The sequence below is a fragment of the Dasypus novemcinctus genome, chromosome 15, assembly GCF_030445035.2.
Source record: "Dasypus novemcinctus isolate mDasNov1 chromosome 15, mDasNov1.1.hap2, whole genome shotgun sequence".
Classification (NCBI taxonomy): Eukaryota; Metazoa; Chordata; class Mammalia; order Cingulata; family Dasypodidae; genus Dasypus; species Dasypus novemcinctus.
In genome coordinates this window covers 33534165-33555566 of record NC_080687.1, presented here as the reverse complement: position 1 = coordinate 33555566, position 21402 = coordinate 33534165, and the positions used below count along the sequence as shown (strand labels likewise).

The 21402-nt window shown below is 38.7% G+C and overlaps 1 protein-coding gene across 9 annotated transcripts in view; it reads right to left on the bottom strand.

The window, feature by feature from the left end:
* Nucleotides 1-21402, bottom strand: part of NALCN (sodium leak channel, non-selective) — a 359283-nt gene that overhangs the window by 196577 nt on the left and 141304 nt on the right. For all 9 annotated transcript variants that reach the window (XM_004458403.4, XM_071208219.1, XM_071208218.1 and 6 more), the window contains one exon: nucleotides 7631-7762. In XM_004458403.4, the coding sequence (XP_004458460.1) occupies nucleotides 7631-7762 (132 nt within the window). The remainder of the gene's footprint in view (nucleotides 1-7630; nucleotides 7763-21402) is intronic.

Sequence of the window (21402 nt, the reverse complement as noted above, 5' to 3'; positions counted from 1 at the left end):
AAATAAAAGCCAGAACCATAAAACTTCTAGAAGAAATTATTGGAAAATATCTTCAAGCCCTGGTGATAGGTGGTGGATTCTTAAAGGACATAAGAGGAAAACTGAGTGGACTACTGATATTTAATTTATGTAGAAGTTTTAATTAGTTTTACTGTAAGAGTGTGGAAATGTATAGAGTGGATGGTAACACACAGTGAGTAACAGCTAGTTTATTAATGGGGATGTGACTGAAAATGGTAGTCTAGGTATGTAAATGCCAATTGACAGAATGCTAGAGAATAATCTAGGAACTGGATTGCACAGTAAACCAAGAGGTGGATGAGAATTGTGGTTGTTGGTACAGAGTCAAGAGTGTCCTTTGTTAGCTAGAGCAAATGTATATCCCTACTGCAGGGTGTTGAAATGTGGAGAAGCATGGGAAAAATACAACTGGAGTGACCTATGGACTGTGGTTAATAGTAATAATAATCTTGCATCTATGTAAAAGATGTACTGTGTTGATAATGAGGCAGCATGGAAAATGTGAGCCAAATGTACACTATGGGCATGGTAACAATCAGACAACTTCTGTCATAAAAAAATATATTTAAAAAATAATAATAGGGTGGGTTGGGTGAAAAACACACCAATATAAGATAAGGACTATGATTAATAGTAAGATTTTGACAATTTCTTTCATAATTTGTAACAAATGTCTCATGACAATTCAAGGTGTTGGTGGAGGATTGATGTATGGGACCCCTGTATGATGTTATGCATGTTTGCTTTGTAAGTTTTTCACTTTCACTTTTTACTTTTACTATACACTTAATTGTTTACGTATGTTCATATAAAAATGATATAAATATAATAATAATAGGATTGGTTGGGAAAGTATTTTGGTGAGTAGTACTATCTTGACAATGCTCTTTAATCATTAATAAAAAAGGTTTAACAACAATGCAAGTTATTAGTGGTAGGGTGAGTTATGAGAGTTCTATATGATGTTATATATGTTTGTTTTATAAGTTCACAATTATTATTATACACTTATTGTTTATGTATGTTTATGTATGAGTGATATATTTCAATAAATTAAAAAAAATAAGTCAAGCTCCATGATAGGAAAATGCATATTAAAACTATAATGATCAATTCTAGCAGATTGATAGAAAATTGAAAAGTTTAGCATGAAATGGCGCTGCTCATACATCCTGGTAGCCATGCAAATTGGTATGAACATTTTGAAGTTGCAATTTAATAAAATCGAATGTGATCATATCCTACAATATAGCAATTTCAAGTCTAGGTGTATGTCCTAGAAAGACCTACTCAAATATGACAAAATTGTTTACTAAAACATCGTGTCAAAAGCAAAAGATTGGAAGCAATTGAAATATCCATTGCCATTATATACAGAATAAGGAAGTAAATGCTAAATATATCAACATGATCTATTTCTAAAACACTATGTTGAATGAAAGAAAAAAATGTTGCAGATTGATACTTTATACTATTATAAAACATACATAGGAAGGATGAATTTAGTTCTTTGTAGATTAGGGTGAAGGATGACATCAAGGAGAGTATACTGTGAACTTCTACTCCATAACATTTTTAAAATCGAAATAAGCAAGTAAAATTATTATTTTTTATAAAGCTGTGGGTGGATACAGAAATATTGGTTATATCATTTTCTTTACTTTTGGGAATTTATGAAATGATTAAGAACTAAGAAATAAATTTGAAAAAGTCAGTTTTCCAAGGATAGCCCCTTTGAAAGGAAGGAATAAAAAGAGAATTATAGAAAAACAGATTCCGGCAATATACTTTAATGTAATAAAATGAGGCTAATGGTTGCATCTGACTTCCTAAGTATTTGACATGAGTAAGTCCAATCATGCCCACAACATAAAATATATCAATTAATTTATTCTCAGAGCCATTTCTCTTGACCAGTCCCTTTTAGAAACAACATCAACATTTTCAAGTTACAGATACTTTGAAATAATTAATGTCTTTGGCAGGTTATGACCCTCATCACCTCTGACAAGACAGTCTTAAAATATTTTAGTTTTTTACTGCAATAAAGCATGCTTTTAGAAGATCTAGTGGTATTATGGATTCGATAACTAAAACTGTTCCTATACATATGATGTGTTGCAACAAATCCTGGCTTGAGAATCATTCTATTTTCTCCTAAATTCACTAAAATTTCTTGAACATATCATTTTAACTCCTATAAACTATAGGTATAAACCTCATCCAGGAATATAACAGATAATCACTTAAGATTCTTCCAGCTCAAGACAACTCATAGAAATAGAGGGACGCCCCTGAAGCAGCCACAAATTTCCAGCCATGTTTCTTTCACTTTATTCACTTCTGATTTTTTCCATCACAAGCACAACTGACACACAGCAGTAGGTACTCCATCCACTCTGCTCTGTCTGTCTGTAACTGAAATGAGATGAAGAATTTAATATTCACGTGAGATCTTTGCAGGGAGATTCTCTATATATTTGGAAGAAATACCTAGTTTGGGGCCTGAGGCCCTAAGACAATGATCAAGGAACAGTGGATTATGACAAAGCTGCTTTCTGAGAGTCTAGGCTCTTTTAATAGAAGGGCCTTTTGTTTTGCTGTGCAGAGAACAAGTGGGTGCTGAGTAGAATTGGTGCGCACAAGGAAGGCAGAGAGAGCTGCCTGGCTGGGTGCTATCTGCTGGGGAAGGGTGTCTGCAGTGAGGGTGGGAGTGGGAAGGAACTAAAGACAATGATGACAAGAGGCATTTCTTGGTGGGGCGTTTTAGTTGATTTATTTTGGGGTATGTAACATAGATTGCCTCTTCTGTCACATCTCTGGCTTCATCAGTAAAAGGGGGCAATGCTCCTTAAAACCTAAAACCTCACTCAAGGCTGAAATCTGCACTCAGGTAGGGCCAAAGAAAACCAGAGGCTCTTGGGGACAATGCCCTGAGCACAAGCAGGGCTTACTTTGGGCTACAAAACAGTTAAGAAATGCTGCCCACATAGTAATGTCTCTTCTAATTTGAGACTTTTCGTATAAGAGGAATTTTGTTAAAATCTTTAATCCTCTGTTTTTAACACTGTGCTGATCTCTTTTTTCTTTTTCTTTTTTTTTAGGTGAATGTCATTTATCTTCATTTGGCTGTGGAAATGAAATAGAATATATTTTTAAAATTCATTGTGATACTATATATATATATAGCTGAACGCTGCCATTTTACCCATTTTTATATATGCATTTCAGTGGCATGAATTGCATTCCCAATGTCATTCAACTATCACCAATATCTATTTCCAAAACTTTTTCATCATCCCAATCAGAAACTCTGTACCCATTAAACAATATGTCTTCATTTCCCCCTCCAGCCAACCAGCTCCTGGTAACTTTAATCTACTTTTTGGTATCTATGAATTTATCTATTCTAGATTCATATACATAGAATCATACAATATTTGTCCTTTTCGTTTGGCATATTTCACTTAGCATGTTGTTTTCAAGGTTCATGCATATTATAGCATGTATCAGACCTGCAATCCTTATTATGGATGAATGATACTCACTCTTATGTATATATTCCACTATAAGTGTTAATGAACACTAGGATTGTTTTCACTTTTAAAAATGCTGCTCTGAACACTGGAGGACAAGCATCTTTTGAATTTTTGTTTTCAGTCCTTTTGGGTATGCACCTAGGAGTGGAATTGCTGGGTCATATGGTAATTCTATGTTTAACTTTTTGAGGATCTGCCAAACTATATTCCACAGCAGCTGTGCCATTTTATATTCTTCCTGTACTATACATTTTTCTTAAATGTACAGCCTAATGGATATAGGGATATTATTACATTTTATAAAACAATATAAAGTAAAAATATTTATTTTATTACTAACCATATAAAATATATTTTGTAATGTAATCATGTTCTTTATAAAATATGATTTACATATAATGTTAATAATAATATATTCTTTTAGGACAAAATAAGAAATGAAAACTCTTAAAAGAAAATCAATCTTTATTTTTTTATGTTCTATATTTAGCCTAGAAAATAAAGACAAGCCTTTTTCCTGTTTCTTAACTAATTCTAAATTTAGGTTCATTAATCCAAAGTAACAAAATGAGTCCCCAGCTTTAAAACAGAAGCCAAGCAGCTTAATTTATGCTTAAAGGATGTTTTTTTAAGACTGCAAGTTGACTCTTCATGGATAGAGTGGTTTATTTTGGATTTAATAATTTGTTCTGTGGGAACTCAAGAAATTTCTTCTCTAAAAGGTTGTGACCTTTTGTGATCTATTTAAAAATAAAAATTTCTAAATATTACATAATGGTATTGTCTTAACTACTGTTTAACTATAGTCCATAAACTTTAACTGATGTTATGATAACTGCTTTGAGGATTAAAGCACTGGGCCCCTAGTAGACTCCCCAAAACTGGTAGCTATTATTCTTGTTAATATATTTTACAATGAGGACATTCGTTAACATGATTTCTGTTTTTATAGCTTAACCAAGATCCAACCCACTGCCCATTTTTTAAAATAAAGTTTTATTGGACTACAACAACTTTCAGAATTGTCCAATAATTTGTTGGAATTTTTTATAGTATGACAATAAAATCAGTTAGTGTATATAAACAAAGTAAAAAATGTCAATGCAAGTTAAGTGTAAAATGTAAAGTGCATGTGGATAATGTGATTTGTATTCTTCAACACATTTAAAATTTCTTAATGTAGTTTAATGCGTGGTTGGAGTGAGATGCCCTGTTTCTACTTCCAAGATGGTACCCCTAAATGCCAAAGTACCATCTCAGCCTTGGCTCACCTTTGAGAATTCCATCAGTTAAAAAACATCCTCTTATATCACCATCCCTGTGATTGCCTCTGTTCATCTGTCAGTCACTCTCTCACATCCCTTGACTTCGGTCCCTGAGCATGCTACTCTCACTACAGGCCTCCCTCTGAAGGACTGCAATGTCCACATGAGGATTCAGACAATAGGTTAGCTTGCTATTTTCTCCTTTTTGCCAGTTCCTTGCCATTTTCTCCTTTATTCCACCATGGTATTTATTTCACGCATATCCACGGGACACCCAAGATTTTGTATTTTGTCATCCAGAATTACTCTGGGATTGTAAAATCCAGGGTCCTGTCCTTTGACCACAGCCTTACCTTCTAGCTCTCTTATTCCATCACTTCAACCATATCCTTGATCCCTCTTCTTCTGCTCTTTCAATTTCCTCTTATTTTCCTACTTTCCAAATCCAACCTAGATCACATGGTCATGGTTTCACCTCATCTGCCAGTTACTATGTTTCCTTATCCCTCTACTTCTCAACACCACCTGCCTGATGAAACCCTAATATTAGATCAAGCTACATATTGCCTTTCTTCCTCCTGATACAAGAACTAAAAACGTCATTAACCTGTCTAAATTGTTATCATTATACCATTTGTATTCTCAAAATTCAGATGAAACTTTAGCATTGCATTTGATGCATCTTTTAATGAACTTCTGCAATGTCCACAGGAGCCATTTCCTATCCCCTTTCTCCAGCAGCTTCTTGCTTCATTTTCTCATCATCAGGCTGGATGCAGACATTGCATCCTATTTCCCAGGGTAAACAGACATTACGCAAGGGAGATCCCTTCAATTTCCCATCCCTGTTTTAGAAATTTACCTGAAAATATTACTATTGGTCCATGTAGCATTTTGATATTATTGATGAATTCCAAAAAGAAATATTGGACTATGTTTGTAAACTGGTCTTTTTCTCTGGGCATGTTAGAGTGTATTGGATTCAGAGGTTTTACTTTTACTTGATTAAAAAATGATTAAGGTTTTGATTGGGTTATGTCAGTAGGACATACTGCACCACAGAGAAGGGAGATGGAGTTTTGAGCTGGAGCTCAGGAAGTAAGCACACAGAGGAGCAGAACAGCTGAGCCTGGAGAGAATCCAGCCCCAAGGAGAGAAACAGAGCCTGATAGTCTACAGCTGGTCTTGTGGAGAGAGGCAAAGCCTAGAGAGCCTCATAGTGTAGCTGACCTCATGGAGAAACCAGAGTTGCTGAGCCCAGAGGGAATGAACCCTGGAAAGAGAGGAAACCAGAATACCTGAACCCTGGCAGACGTCAGTAGCCATCTTGCTCCAACACATGACAATAGACTTTGGTGAGGGAAGTAACTCATGCTTTATGGCCTGGTAACTGTAAGTTTCTACCCCAAATAAATACCCTTTATAAAAGCCAGCTGATTTCTGGTATTTGGCATCTGGTATTTGGCTAACTAATATAGTCTGTGTCTCCCTCAGCTTTTAATGACAGAGGTTTCCATTCTCTGTGTACTGGAATTGCAGCAAAACTGTATCAAATTTTCAAGGGTTGGGCTGGTTAAAATTTCTTTATAAGGCCATGTAATCTGTTCTTTACAGCATAAAAAACAAACAACTTGTTAATGTTTCCTGTCCATCTTTCTGGTTAGCGTGTAAGTTCCATATACCAGGGAGCAATTAGGTGGTATCACACCACATAGGCTTTACTCAAATAAAAGTTTAGTATTAATGATATTTTTTTCAGAAAACAACCCTCCATGGAGATTGGAATTACTAAGTGACTCCACAAAAGTTTCTTGGTATCCAGATAGGTATATGCATTTCATTTTTTTGCTGAAATGTTTGTGTGTAAGTAGACTGAACTTTAATTAACCAGATCTATGTTTAAATGCAGTGGGAGAATTCTGGTATCTAAGAGAACTCAACTATACGGAAAATCAAATTTTTATGTGAAAAATGCTTTGGTAGTAAAAATAATTAAATCGCAATTTTTCTACTTTTTAAGTTTTCCTTTTTCATATATTGAATTTCTTGAAGTGTAGCATGGCTGTATATGTATACTTCACTTTCATGATGAATGGATTTCCAAGGATTTATATGCCAATTTTTCCATAAATATATAACCATTTTTTCTCAGTGAATTCTGAGATATATTTTAGATATAACTTTTCACAATGAAAAAAACCCAATGATCTCTGGAAAGTATTAAAAATATTTAAGAATCAAATATTAACAATGATAATCAGTAAGAAGTACTATTCTAAACGTATGATATGTACAGTGCTAGAGAGATGCTCATTTAATCACTAAGCCCACCTGCTTCTGGCTTTATACGCTTCCATGCGGGTTGTAACACCTTAGGCTAGTGTAGTATTGATCATATTATCTCTCTTTATAGTCCCCCTCCAACCCTTTCTTGGTGATGTGCTGACATGCTTATATACAATCTTCTGAAAGGTGCTTGCTCACACTTGGTAGGAAACAGGCTAAGGCAACGTGAGAAAGGGAGAGAAAATAGGCGGTGGATAGGAACACACTAAGATCACCCCCAGAAGACCTGGGAAGAAGGGTTGCCTTGGCAACATGACATTCTGTGAGGAAGATTACTCAGACCCAGGTGGCAGGAGATGCGTCAGACCACACAGTGACCAAGGCATCACTTAAAGTGGACATTGTTTTAGTTTTGGTTTAAGTCAAATAATTAGCAAATCGAAATCCATGTTCACATTTACAAAAGGTGTGCGGTCCACCCTTACCTTGAGAAGTGCTACACTTGAGCATATGGCTTACCTCTGCGAGATAGAACTCGTCATACTGCCTTCGGAAGTTTTCTCCTTTGTAATAGTTGCTTGCAGCTACAATCACGTCCACAGTCACCATGCTGAGGATAAACATGTGGAAAACTGATGACCGCATCATTTTCTGAGGAGGAAAGAACAGATAAACTCCTAAAAAAAAAGAGAAACTTTATGATTAAATAGAACCAAAGTGCCTAGAACCCGTTCTACGAGGCCTTTTTGAGGCTTGTTGGTGTGCAAAACAGGGCTTCTACGGTAACTAGATGAATGTCACTGCTGGTTAGTGCTAGTAAATGGATATTTACTTCAGGCAGCTAAAAAGGGATGGGAAAGATAGTTTAAGAGACTTTTGGTTAAAAAGGGAAAATATATTTCATTTAGCTTGTAGATAGCTTGCATTGTAATTTTCATTGTTTAGATAATTTTTATCTTTTCTAATTACATGGGGAAATGATTTTTACAAGGCTGATAAATTATAGTTTTATTCTGGGTTAAGAGAGGAAGCTATAGTGGATGAAAACTTTTTAGAAGTGATCTTGAAACTTCTGGAGAAGTGGTAGAAATTTAAGACTTATTTATTTTTACTTTATTGCTTTCACAAATATTTATTGAAAGCTGTTTTAACTAATAACTGACATTTCTATTGCGCTTAAATGTACTTGAAGCTGTTCAAAGTGCTTTACATAATTTAATTCATTTACTACCCATTACAGCCCTAGGAAGTTACAGATAGAGACTGAGGTTCAGAGAAGTTAAATAACTTTCCTACCATTATACAATTATGGAAGTTGGATCAAATTGATATAGATACAGTCTAATCCAAGTCCTCTGCCTACAAAGTGGGCATAATTAGTCATTCAAAAGCAATGAAGGGAAGCAGATTTGGCTCAGCAGATAGAGCGTCCATCTACCACACAAGAGGTCCAAGGTTCAAACTCAGGGCCTCCTGACAAGTGTGGTGCGCTGGCCCACAGTGCTGATGCACGCAAGGAGTGCCGTACCATGCAGGGGTGTCCCCCGTGTAGGGGAGCCCCATGAGCAAGAAGTGCACCCCATAAGGAAGCCGCCCTATGCGATAAAGCACAACCTGCCCAGGAGTGGTGCCGCACACGCAGAGAGCTGATGCAGCAAGATGATGCAACAAAAAGAGACACAGATTCCCGGTGCTGCTGACAAGAATACAAGCGAACACAGAAGAACACACAGTGAATGGACACAGAGAGCAGACAACTGAGGGGGTTGGGGAGGGAAAGGGAGAGAAATAAATAAATAAATAAATTTTAAAAATAAAAGCAATGAAAATAATAATGATACCATGCATTAAATGCTTACTACGTTCCAGATCACACATTATAAGTATATTATTAATTTGACTCTCTTTTAATTCCACTACAGCCCTTCCAGGAGAGAGAGATTACTCACTTTTTACAGTGAGTTCAGACAGATTAAGTCCTTGGTCTGAGGTCAGACAGCAAGCACACGGCAGAGCAGGCTCTATACTCAAGTCTGCTTGAAGTCCATTCTGGAACCCACTGCCTGCTGCGGGGTAGAGAATATACAAATGCAGAGAGTAGAGGCTGAGGGCCCTGGGCAGTAGGAGGAGAAGAGAGAAGCTGACCTATGGAAAGGAGCTGAGGGCACCACACCAACCCCTGAGCCATTCCTCCAGGTCAGCTGCCTGGAAATGAGTGCTGCCAGGCATTCCCTCCTGAGGCTTCCTTGTTCTGTTGTAGACCACATCAGTTCAGCTTCTCTTGGCATCTAGAAGTAGGTGTCCTTATAGTTTGATGGGACTTGAGAATCCTTCAGTCTTTATAACTAAAAGTACCTAATTAAAACAGGCCATGAGGATAGCAGAAGGAAAAAGGACTGCCTCCTCAGAGCACTGCTGTTTGCCCACACGGGTTATTTCCTGCAGTCTTCATTACCGCACAGCAGTGGTAAACAGTGTGGGCTCTGGGACCAAACTGCCTGGGTTGAAACCCTATGCCACCCCTTACTAGCTCTGTGGCCCTGGGCAAGTTATGTAATCTCTGTGCCTCAGTTTTCTCATCAGTAAAGTGGACATAATAGTACCTACTCCAAAGGGTTGTGATCGGGTCTAAATGTGTCCATATTTTGAAAACACATAGAACAGTGCTTGCCACATGATAAGTGTCATATAAAGGTTTGAAGTAAAAATATATGCAGTTCTGTGAATCAGACGATTTTCTGTTCAGGAATGAGGCGTTAATTGCCCAAGGTTAAAGAACTAATTAGGTCACATATCTGACTGAGTCCAGAATGAGGAGAGATAAATAAACATGATAAGGCTGCAGTCAGAGCCATTGGGAAAGCAGATATTTATTAAGGCTTCATGTCACCATGGCTATTGATGCATTCTTAGATCCATTCGCCATTGACATTATTTTATAGTTATACAAAATCAAATTTCAGAACTGCCAATCAGCATGTTAAAATGCCCATCAATTTTTTGCAGGAACTTACTGACCTTCATAACATAGATAAGCAAATCAGTTGGCAAGTTTTTATTCTCATTAAAATTTTTATTGTTAGTCTTTCTTGCACTGTGAGAGTTAAATTCCATAACTATTATTTCTTTTCTAAACTCTTTTCAACATAATATTCTATTAAAAAACATTTCAACTGATTTACATTTTATCTGCATGACAGTAAAGCCACAACTTTAATTTCTCTTTCTATTTTCCTTAGCTGTGGATTTATGTCTTAAGTAAACTGTTATTACTGAAAGGTCCAAACAAAGCTTTTAGCCATGGTTGTCAAAAAACTTTTAAATTGGTTTTGTAACTGTCACAGTTTCACTTTGGTGCTGTCATTATAATTAGGTTGTTTTTTGTCTAAATGTCTACATGTCCCTGTTGGTACAGAGTCATTAAAATAATCACTTACAATGGATTTTGATACACTATAATCACCATTGTTTAGCCGACTTTCTCTAAAGTAATAACTTTCATATACTAAACAAGAATTAAGGTGATAAGTATGTGTGGTAGCTAAATTTAAATATTAAAATCAGTAAATTCAGTTTTAAGGGCACAGCTAGTGACAAAGACTACTTCAACTAAATGAATGCATCCAGTAGTACTTGAAACTTTAATGTAAAGGGACTGGCAACATTACATTTGAACTCATGCCTACATCTGTAGGAAGGCCAAGTTTTTTTCTTTTAATTTTTAATTTCCTTAAAAAAGTAATGTAAAGGAAAATGTAAAAGTTGAGTTAGTGTCACAAAATATTGCATAACTTGAGATTTGTGCAGTTCCATTATTTAATACACACACACATATATACACACACAGAGCATATATTTAATATAAGGCTCTTCAGAGTCTTTGAAATACAATGTCATTTTGGTTTATACTTTTTAAAAATTCAGACAAGCTTGAATATATTTTTAATTTGGTTTTGATTTGTATATGTGACAGGTGGAGTTACCAAAATACAAAGAAGAGACTATAATAGAATCATTCCCAAGGTGGCAACATCTGTTAGAAATGCTCTAATTCCATGCTACTTACTCAAAGTGCAGTCCCTGGACCAGTAGCATTGACCTCACCTGGAACTTGTTAGAAAGGCAGGATCTCTGACCCCACCCAGACCTACTGAATTAGTATCTGCACCTTCAACAAGGTCCCCAGGTAATTCCTGTGCATATCTATGTTTGAGATGCACTGCTGTAGAAATCTTTTTCAACTTTGCATTTCCATGATTCTAAAAGCCTGCAATTACTGGAATAGAATATGACAAATACTGGCTGGGGATATTTAGGAAATAAATTAGCATATAGTAACAAAGAATTTGCAAGGAAAAATGGATGTCTCCCTCACTGCAATCCCAAGATAAATACATCAGCTAAGACAGTTTGGTTTCATGAATATAAAAGTATGTGTTGGTTTTTCAAGCATTTGGGGGCATTATGTAGACATTGTTACAGACTTTTTCATCAAACTAAGAAGTGAGAACAAATGAGTATGTCACAGAAAACACTTGAAATTACTGTGAGCCTACTGTTATTATTTAAAAGAGAAAGTATCTGAATATATATTTGGTGATCAACCTACTCACAAGTTACTCTCTTGTCTTCCTTAAGACCATTCATTCTTCACACAATAGACAAACTGATTTTTCTGAAGCATGAATCATATTTTGAAACTTCTTGCTTAAAACTCCCCAATGGCTTCTCCTTACAATAAAAATAAAATTCAGACTCCATCACCCCAGTTAATGGATATCTCCTCAAGCTGGCCCCCACCTGCTTCTCCAAACAGAGCTAGCACCACTCTCTTAATTTTGTACCCTGCAACTCGGGCCACCCTAATGTCCTAACTGAAACCTGAGTATCAAACTCCTTCCAGATACTGTGATCCAATTCATATGAGGACATGGAAGGTATAAAAAAGACCCTGAAAGATATTCATCAGGATATTATTTGTGGTATCTGTTGGTTAGGATTATTATTATTTTCCTCTGTGTGTGTGTTTTTCTTCATTTTCTGTGATAAAAATATAGTACATCTGTGAGAAGAAAATATTGATTTAAAAGTTAAAATGAGCTCCATCTCATTCAGTGACTTGGGACAATCCTGAAGCTCCACATTCCAACATTGAGCTGGCCCTGCATGGCTTGGTCTCTATCTAGCACACCAGCTTCAGCTCATCTCCCATCTCACAGCCATACACTTTGCATTTATTATTGTCCTGGTTTGAAAATTATGTTTTCACACTAACCCATTCCTGTGTGTGTAAGCTTATTGTCTTGAATCTAACCCTTTGGTTAGATTCACTTAAGGGGCCTCTTGGTAAGATCACTTTTGATTAAACCCCTTTGGTTAAGGGTCTTTGACTAGATTGTAAAAGCCAGGGTGGGTCCTAATCCTTTTTCAGGAGTCTTATATAAACTGAGGACTGAAAGCAGAGACACAAAGAAAGAGAGCTGCCATTTTCCCATGTGAGAGAAGACTCTAGGATTGCCTGCAGCTGCAGAAAGACAGAGAAACCCCAAGAGGCTGAGAGAGAGGGAGGCTGGAATCAGTGGAGCAGCCCAGAGGGGAGAGATGAGCCAAATGCCTGATCACCTACAAGCTAAGTGATAAAAGGGAGCCTGGAGGAAAAGGCAGAGACCAGCTGTCATTTGACCTTCCACATGCAAGGAGTTCAGGATCACCAGCAGCCAAACTTTGGTGAGGCAGAATCTCTGATGATGCCTTGATTTGGACATTTTCATAGTCTCAGAACTGTAGGCTTTTACCCTAATAAATTTCCATTATAAAAGCCAACTCATTTCTGGTATTTTGCATTGGCAGTCTAAGACATTGGCAAACTAAGACAATTGTTAACCTGCTTGAGGCTCCTGGAAAATGGCAATCACTATGAAAGCTTTGAGGCTGTGGCAATGCTGCTAAGCCCTGTCTGGAATGCCATCCCTTCCCCTTATTTCAGTGACAATACTCACCTCCCTCTCTGGTCCTCTTCTTCCCTTACACATATGTTTAAATGATCTGTTTATCTGGTCCATCTCTTACCAAGTTTGCAGAGGGCACAGACTTTTCTTTATTCATATCTGTACCTATAACAAAGCCTGACTATAGAAAGCCAGCAGCTAGCTGCCTTGGGCAGTAGTATTAAAAGCCTCTAAAATATCCTCAGATAGGAAATGTGATAGGAAAAGTGCATTCACTAAACCTTATCTTAGGGCAGGACTAAATCTGGTTGAAAGAATATCGTGATATGCTATTTGGGGACTAGTAAAAACTCCCACTAAGAGGCCTATTCTTACTGTATTAGATTAACTGCTATAACAAATTGCCTCAAGCTGCGTAGCTTAAAACAATAGATATTTATTCTCTGCCAATGAAAGTCAAAAGTCTGAAATCAAGGTGTCACAGGGCCCCACTCTGGAGGCTCCTGGGGTCAAACCATTTCTTGCATCTTTCAGCTTCTAGTGCTCCTGCAACTCTTGGTGTTCCTTGGTTTGTGGTAGCATTAACACCAAACTCTTGTCTCCATCTTCACCTGGCCTTTTTTGCTGTGCCTCTGTGTGCCTCTCTTCCATGTCTGTACATGTCTTTGTCTTTTCTGTCTTTTATAAGATGACTGCTTATTGGCTTCAGAGCCTACTCCCCAGCTCAAGATCCTCACCTTACTAACATCTGCAAAGACTTATTCCATAAAAGGTCACATTCTGAGGTTCAAGATAGGCATATATTTGGGGGGAATCATCATTCTTATTACAATGGTCAAGTTCAAGGATCCCAGTTTTGAAGTAGGCATGCAGATTTAGGGCCAGAGCTCAACTGTTCTGGACAATAGAAATATAAGAACCACCAACACAGACATTTATGCTGAGAAAATATTTAAAAGATATTTCTCTGAAGGGATACCAAAGTATTAGTAATTGTCTCATTTTAGCCCTGAAGCCACAGCATGCAGAAGATATTCAATAAATATCTCTTAAACTAAGAGATACAATTATGATACTAATACTATTAATACTAGTAACAAATATTACATTAATAGGGCACTTGGAAAGAACTAGATACAATTATAAAAATTTAACATCTATTAGCTAATGCAACCCTTATACCAAGCTTGCAGGGGGTAAACAATATCTTATCCTCATTTTTCAGATCAGGCAACTGAGGCACAGAGAAGGAACAAAGGTAACAAATATCACTTTATTTGTGGTAGGTGGAATAATCCTTCCCCCAAAGATGTCCATGTCATAACAACCAGAACCTGTGAAGATGTTACATTAGATAGAAAAAGAAACTTTGTAAAAGATTAAGGATCTTGAGATAGGGAGATTGTCATGGCTTATTTAAGTGGTCCCAATATAATCACAAGGGTCCTTATGAGAAGGAAGTAGCATTGTCAGAGTCAGAGAAGGTTATGTGATGATGGAGGGGGGAAGTAGGGAGGGGGAGACAGAGAGAGAAAGAGAGAGAAAGACAGAGAGAGAAAGAGGTATTTTGGAAGGTGTGTTGTTTCAGGCTTTGAATATGGGAAGGGAGCCATGAGTTAAGAAATACAGGTGATTGCTTTAGAAGCTGGAAGCTGGAAGAGACAAGAAAATGTTTTTTCATCCTAGAGCCTCCAGGAGGAGTGCAGCATTGCCGTGCTTTTAGCCCAGTGAAAATCCATTTCAGACTTCTCACCTCCAGAACTGTGAGATAATAAATTTGCTCTGCTCTAAACCACTATGTTTGTGGTAATTTATTACAGCAGCAATAGGAAACTAATACAACATTGTTAGTGGTTTTGACATACACCAGTTCAAATATCTCCTAAGAAACCTGATTGATTGCATATAACAGGTACCCAGTACAACAAAATTCTACCTGACCATAGAGCTCCATCCAAAGTGACTTGCCAGTAGGGGTCTCTGTAAATTGTATTATTACAAATATAAAACTCCTTATTAACCAAGGAACATGTATCTTGTGTTTTTCAGAAAGTGTGACGAGACAATGGATCTAGAACAATGGTGCTATAAGTCCGATCTTAAGCAGAAGAAAAAGGGTAACATTTTTTGACATTAGTTCTAAGTCCTAGCACGAAAGCAAGAACTGAAGAAACTGTGCCAAATATGTAGAAAGCTCTCACTCGACTCAAATAACATCACCTAAATGCATTCTAAAAATAAGAGCTAAGGTCTTGTTGAGTACTTCTTTTTGTCCAAGCTTCATGCCTAGCATATTGCAAACTGATGTAAGAAAGATGCTCACTTAATCCTCAACAACCTTGTGAGATAGGTACATCTATGATATCCATTTTACATATGGAGAAACAGACATAGAGGGGATAAGTAAATTTTGAAACTCTCAGAGATAGAAAGTGTATTAGTTAGGGTTCTCTTGGGAAACAGAACTGACAGGAGCTATCTCTAAATTGTATGATATTTTATAAAATTGAGTCACGTGACCACAGGGATGCACGAGTCTAATTCTTGTGCAAGCCAGGGCCTCAGATGAAGATCCTCAATGAATTCCCCAGGAGATGCTGGCTGTCTGAAGTGGAGATGGAAATTCCTTTTAAGTTCTTCAACTGATTATATGAGATGTTACTCATTGCTGACAGCAATCTCCTCAGTTGATTGCAGATTAATCAGTCATATATACAACCAACTGGCTGATGATTAAAGTTCATGAAATGCCTTTGTATTACAATGATCCCCATGCTTACTTGACCAAACAACTGGGCATCATTAACTGAAAAATTGACAGATTAGCCTAACCATCACAGTCCATCCCTTGTCCATTTGGCAGCCATACACATCACCTTAAACCATACTGAATCTCTAAATAAAAACAATGACATATAGATATGATGTGGGCTATGGGTGGAAGGCTCTTTGTCTCTTCAGAGATAACCTAAGCTGAAGGCTGTGGGTGTGGAACGGTAAGAGGCTGCAGTCCTGCCCTTAGGAACAATGGCAACAGGCTCCAGTCCCAGGAAACAGTTTAACAATGCAAGGGCTATAAACTTTAAGTATTTAGGGGAAATGCAAAAAGTAAATATGCTAAAAACTTATCTAGAATATCTGGAGTCCATGCTAAAAGCTTACCTAAGATGTGGAAGATATATATGCTAATTGAAGCCTATTGAGAACTGAAACAAAGGGACCATTTGGCCTTTCCTCTCTGTTATAAAAGACATTTGAAAATCTTGTTCGGAGCTTGGGATTCAAACAGAAGTTCCCGAGTCCGGCCGGCCGTCAATAAACCATTTTTCCTTCTCAAAATCTTTCCTGCGTCCTGGCCTCTCTATACTCAAATAATTGAACTTCTCTCAAATTCTACAACAGATATATAGACATTCTCCTAACAACACTCAACTGTTCTGTTTAGTGTGTCCAAAACACAGTAAATCCCTCTAGTAGAGTGTGTAAGTCCTAGGGTAATATTCACTTTTAAATTTGACAATCTTAAATACTATGACATGAAACTAATACAACTTATGTCATTAGATAAGGGGACAAGATAGGGAAGAAAACAAAGATATTAATTTTATGAACATATACAACCATATTCGTAACAAAAGATGGAAAAGTCTTTACTCCTGTAACTGGTTACATGATTAAAGTTTGTATTTATCACTACCTTCTTCCGTACCCATTCCATGTTCCCTTTATCCTCAGCAAGTACTTCATTTGGCCATGTTTCTTTGCCTGGAGAGATGACCCAAACCTTCATTCCTGAAGATTCTGGACCATTGTTAGTCCTGATTGATTGTGTTGTTGCAGTTTTCCATTGATTTTAAACACAGACTATGGTAGTACTAAGAGACAGCCTACGGCATCTCCTGTATTCCAGGCAAACTCTTCTTTACCTCCATTGTGTAAATGCAGGTTTATTTCCTCTTGTTAGTCAGGATCAATCACCACAGTAAGTACAGTAATTACCTTCTTTGCTTATTGATTCAGAGGCATAAGGAGACCAAAGTGGCCAGCTGGCATTCTTAACTTCCAGTTCAAAGGAATCATTGTTGTGTTTCTTAGTGGAAGCAGTCTTCCTTTTGGAACTAAGACCTGTAGACCAGCAGAGCTTAAGGCTGCAGGGATAGGAAGCAAAATTTTTCCTAGTGGATCACTAGAAGTAATAGAGAGTGATGCCATTCCTACTGAATCCTGGCTATGGCAGAAACAGCACCATAGAGTGGAAGCTGGTTTAGAGCATACACAGCCTCCTAGAAAACATTGCCCTGCAAGGTACTGCCACCTAGTTGGCGCTGTAATTAACTCTTCAAAAGGCCATTCCACCATTCTATCAATCTATCTGCTTCAGAACGATGAGGAACATGGTAAGACCAGTGAAATCCATGAGCGTGCCCCCATTCTCACACATCATTTGCTGTGAAGTGGGTTCCTCGATTGAGGGAGTATTTACCCCCCGGCAGGCACAGGTGTGGCTGGCAAGCCTGGCAGAATCCAAGGTTTGAGATCGGAAACTGTCTCCCTTGGAAGGCATCAGGGTCGAGGTGGCCAACGCCTCCCCTCAAGCCTTTTTCTGCCTTTTCTCCGCAGCCCGCCAACCCTGCTAGCCGCCCATTGATAAAAACCGTCCCCCTAATTCAAACCTTTCCCTAGCAACCGCCCAGGGTAGCCAATCAGAGGCCTCCGGTGGCTGGGCCAATGAGCGGCTTACACGTCACCCGGTACCCTATAAAAGTGCGTGCGCTTCCGCAATAAAGCAGACCTGCGCCATCAGCCAGTCTCCGTGAGTATCCCTCGCGTCGGTCCTACCTGCTGTGAGGCCCTGCCGGCAGTGAGGCCCTCCAGCACTCGCCTTCACTTGATCAGAAGTAATGCTGTGTGGAATACCATAGCAATGGATAAGACATTCACTAAGTCCATGGATGGTAGTTTTGGAAGAAGCATTGCTTGCAGGGAAGGCAAACCCATATCTGGAGTATGTGTCTATTCCAGTTAGAACAAAGCACTGCCCTCTCAGTGATGGAAGTGGTCCTATGTAACCCACCGGCCACTGGGTAGCAGGCTGATAACCTTGGAGAATACCATATTGGGGGCTGAGTAAGGGTACTTTTCAGTGGCTGTAGCTAGGTCAGCCTTGGTGAGGGGATGTCCATGTTGCTGAGCCCATGCATAACCTCCATCTCTACCACCATGGCCACTTTGTTCATGAGTCCATTGGGCAATGACAGGAGTAGCTGGGCTAAGAGGCTGACTGGTATTTATGGAATGGGTCATTTTGACCACTTGATTATTAAATCTTCCTCTGCTGAAAGTTTCCTTCTGGTGAGCATTCACATGGGACAGAAAGGTTTTCATGTTTGTTTGTTTTTTGTTCACTCATAAAAGTCTATCCACATACCTCCCAGACCGCTTTGTCACCAGTTTTTCAATCATGTTCTTTCCAGGGCCCAGACCATCCAGCCAAACGCTTGGCAACTATCCATGAATCAGTGTACAAATACACCTCTGGTCATTTCTTTTTCCAAGCAAAATGAACAACCGAATGCACTGCTCAAAGTACTGCCCACTGGGAGAATTTCCCCTACCCTACCCTTCAGGGACATCCCAGAAAGAGGCTGCAGTGCTGCTGCTGCCTTCTTTTGTGTGGTACTGCACATCATGTAGAACCATCTGTAAACAGGGCTGAGTTTTCTTTTCTCAGTCTACTGATGGCCACTTCCTCATGTAACTTACTTGTGCCTTCAGAACCCACTCAAGCCCTATCTCATATATACCATTTCCACTTTATGATGGAGAACTGCTGTGCATATCCAACTTTATGGTTTAGCAGGTCAGACAATAACCAGCTCATGATAGGGAACTCAGGTCTCATGGTAACTTGGTGATCCGTGATTAAGCATTCAATCTCTACTACGGCCCAGTAACAGGCCAAAAGCTGATTCTCAAAAGGAGAGTAGTCATCTGCAGAGGATGGCAGGGCTTTGCTCCAAAATCCTAAGAGTCTGTGTTGCGATTCCATATAAGGACCTGCCAAAGGCTCCAAACGACATCTCTATTTGCTACTGACAATTCTAGCACAAATGGATCTGCTGGATCATATGGCCCAAGTAGCAATGCAGCTTGAACAGCAGCCTTCACCTGTCACAGAGGCTCCTCTTGTTCCCATCCCCACTTAAAACTAGCAGATTTTCTGGCCACTTGGTAAATATATACCCAAATGGTGAGTATGTTGTCTCCAAAATCCAAAGAGGCCCACTAAGTATTGTGCCTCTTTTATGGTCATAGGAAGGGGGTCAGATATATCAGCTTATCTTTCACTTTAGAAGGGATATCTCTATGCCTTACACCACTGGACACCTAGAAATTTCACTGAGGTGGAAGTCCCCTGTATTTTTGTTGGATTTATCTCCCATCCTCTCTCATGCAAATGCCTTACCAAAAAGTCTGGAGCAGTTGTGTTACTTCTTGCTCACTAGGCCCATTCAGCATGATATCATCAATATAATGGGCCAGTGTTATGTTTTGTGGGAGGGAGAGAAAATCGAGGTCCCTGTGGACAATATTATGTCCTGAGGCAGGACAGTGAAGGTATATTGCTGGCCTTCCTGGTCAAAGAAAACTGTTTCTCGTGGTATTTACTAATGGCAATTGAGAAAAAAGCATTTGCCAGATCAACAGCTGCGTATCAGGTACCAGAGAAGGTGTTGATTTACTTAAGCAGTGGTAACACCTCTGGAATAGCAGCTGCAATTTGAGTAACCTTCTGGTTAAGTTTATGATAATCCACTATAGTCCTCCAAGATCCATCTGTTTTCTGCATGGGCCAAATGAGAGAGTTGAATGGGGATGTGGTCCTTCAAGTCCTTGATGGTGGCACTGATCTCTGCAGTCCCTCCTGGAATCCAGTCTGCTTTTCAGTTACTATTTCGCTAGGTAGGGACTGTTCTAGTGGCTTACACTTGGTCTTTCCTACCATAATAACCCTCACAGTTTCCACAGGTCAGGAAGCCAGGGAACCAGAAGATTCTGCCAGTTGCTAAGTATGTCTGTTCCAATTATGCATTCTGGAACAGGAGAAATAACCACAGAATGGGTCCAGGGACCCAGTAGACCCACTGTGAGACAGACTTGAGCTAAAACTCCATTAATCACCTCACCGCCATAAGTCCTTACTCTGACTTGTGGACCACAGCGATGTTTTGGTTTTCCTGGAATTAGTCACTTCTGAGGCAGTGTTTAATAAGCACCAAAATATCTGATCATTTCCTTTTCCCCAATGAACAGTCACCCTGGTAAAAGGCTGTTAATCTCCTTGGGGAAGGCTGGAAAGAAGATGAATGGCATAAATTTTTGGCAGTGTAACAAAATCCTCCCCCAAGGGGACCTGGCTTTCCCCTCATTCAAGTTGCTCTGGGTCTGTAAACTGTCTCAAGTCTGGGAATTGATTAAGGGGATATGACTCTCTGTTTCTGTAATTCAGGTTAGGCTTTTGTTCACTCAACCTAGAATTCTTCTGCTTATACAGATCAAGTAGTAATTTAGCAGACTGTCCATATATTGTACTTCTAGGTACCCCGTGATATATTAGCTAACATCATAGTTCCATAGAACTCAGAGTCTTTTGATTGTTACTTTGAGTCTGGTTTTCACTGTGGTAACCACACCCACCTTGTCTTTGGTGATTAAGTGCTTCCACCTGGCATGATATCTGATTATCCCCATAATGTTTAAGAATCCTAGTTCTGTGAAAGCAGTTTCCATGGTAATATCTACCTATCAAGAAGAGCAACCGGGGGGCGGGGGCGGTGGGGTTGAATGGGACCTCATATTTTTCATAATGTAATTTTTAAAAAAAATAAATAAATAATTAAAAAAAAAAACAAACAAAAAACAGCAACTGGAACTCCTCCCCTGCCATTAGCCAAGGGGTGGAATAAATAACAGTTCAAAAAGCCAGGCGTGAGGCCTGAGTGCGCGCTCTTGCGTGCTCTTGCCTGTGGACCCCTGTCCTGCCCTCTGTGCACCACTCTCGCCAGTTTTTCTCTGTGTGATGGCCACGCAAGTAAAACCTGGGGATTTATAACCTGTAATGGGGAATTGTCATCTGTACATCAGCCCTCTTTATCCCTTTTCAGCACCTTCCTCTCTACCTGGGACCCCTGCTCTGTTATTTTCTCTCATTTCTCGTCCCTCCTTGCCTGAATAAATTACTGGCCTAACTCAAAAAAAAAAAAAAAAAAAAAAAAAAGAAGAGCAACCAGAGAGCTCTTCAGGAGGGAAGATGGAGTTAGTCTCACAAATTTATTCCTCACA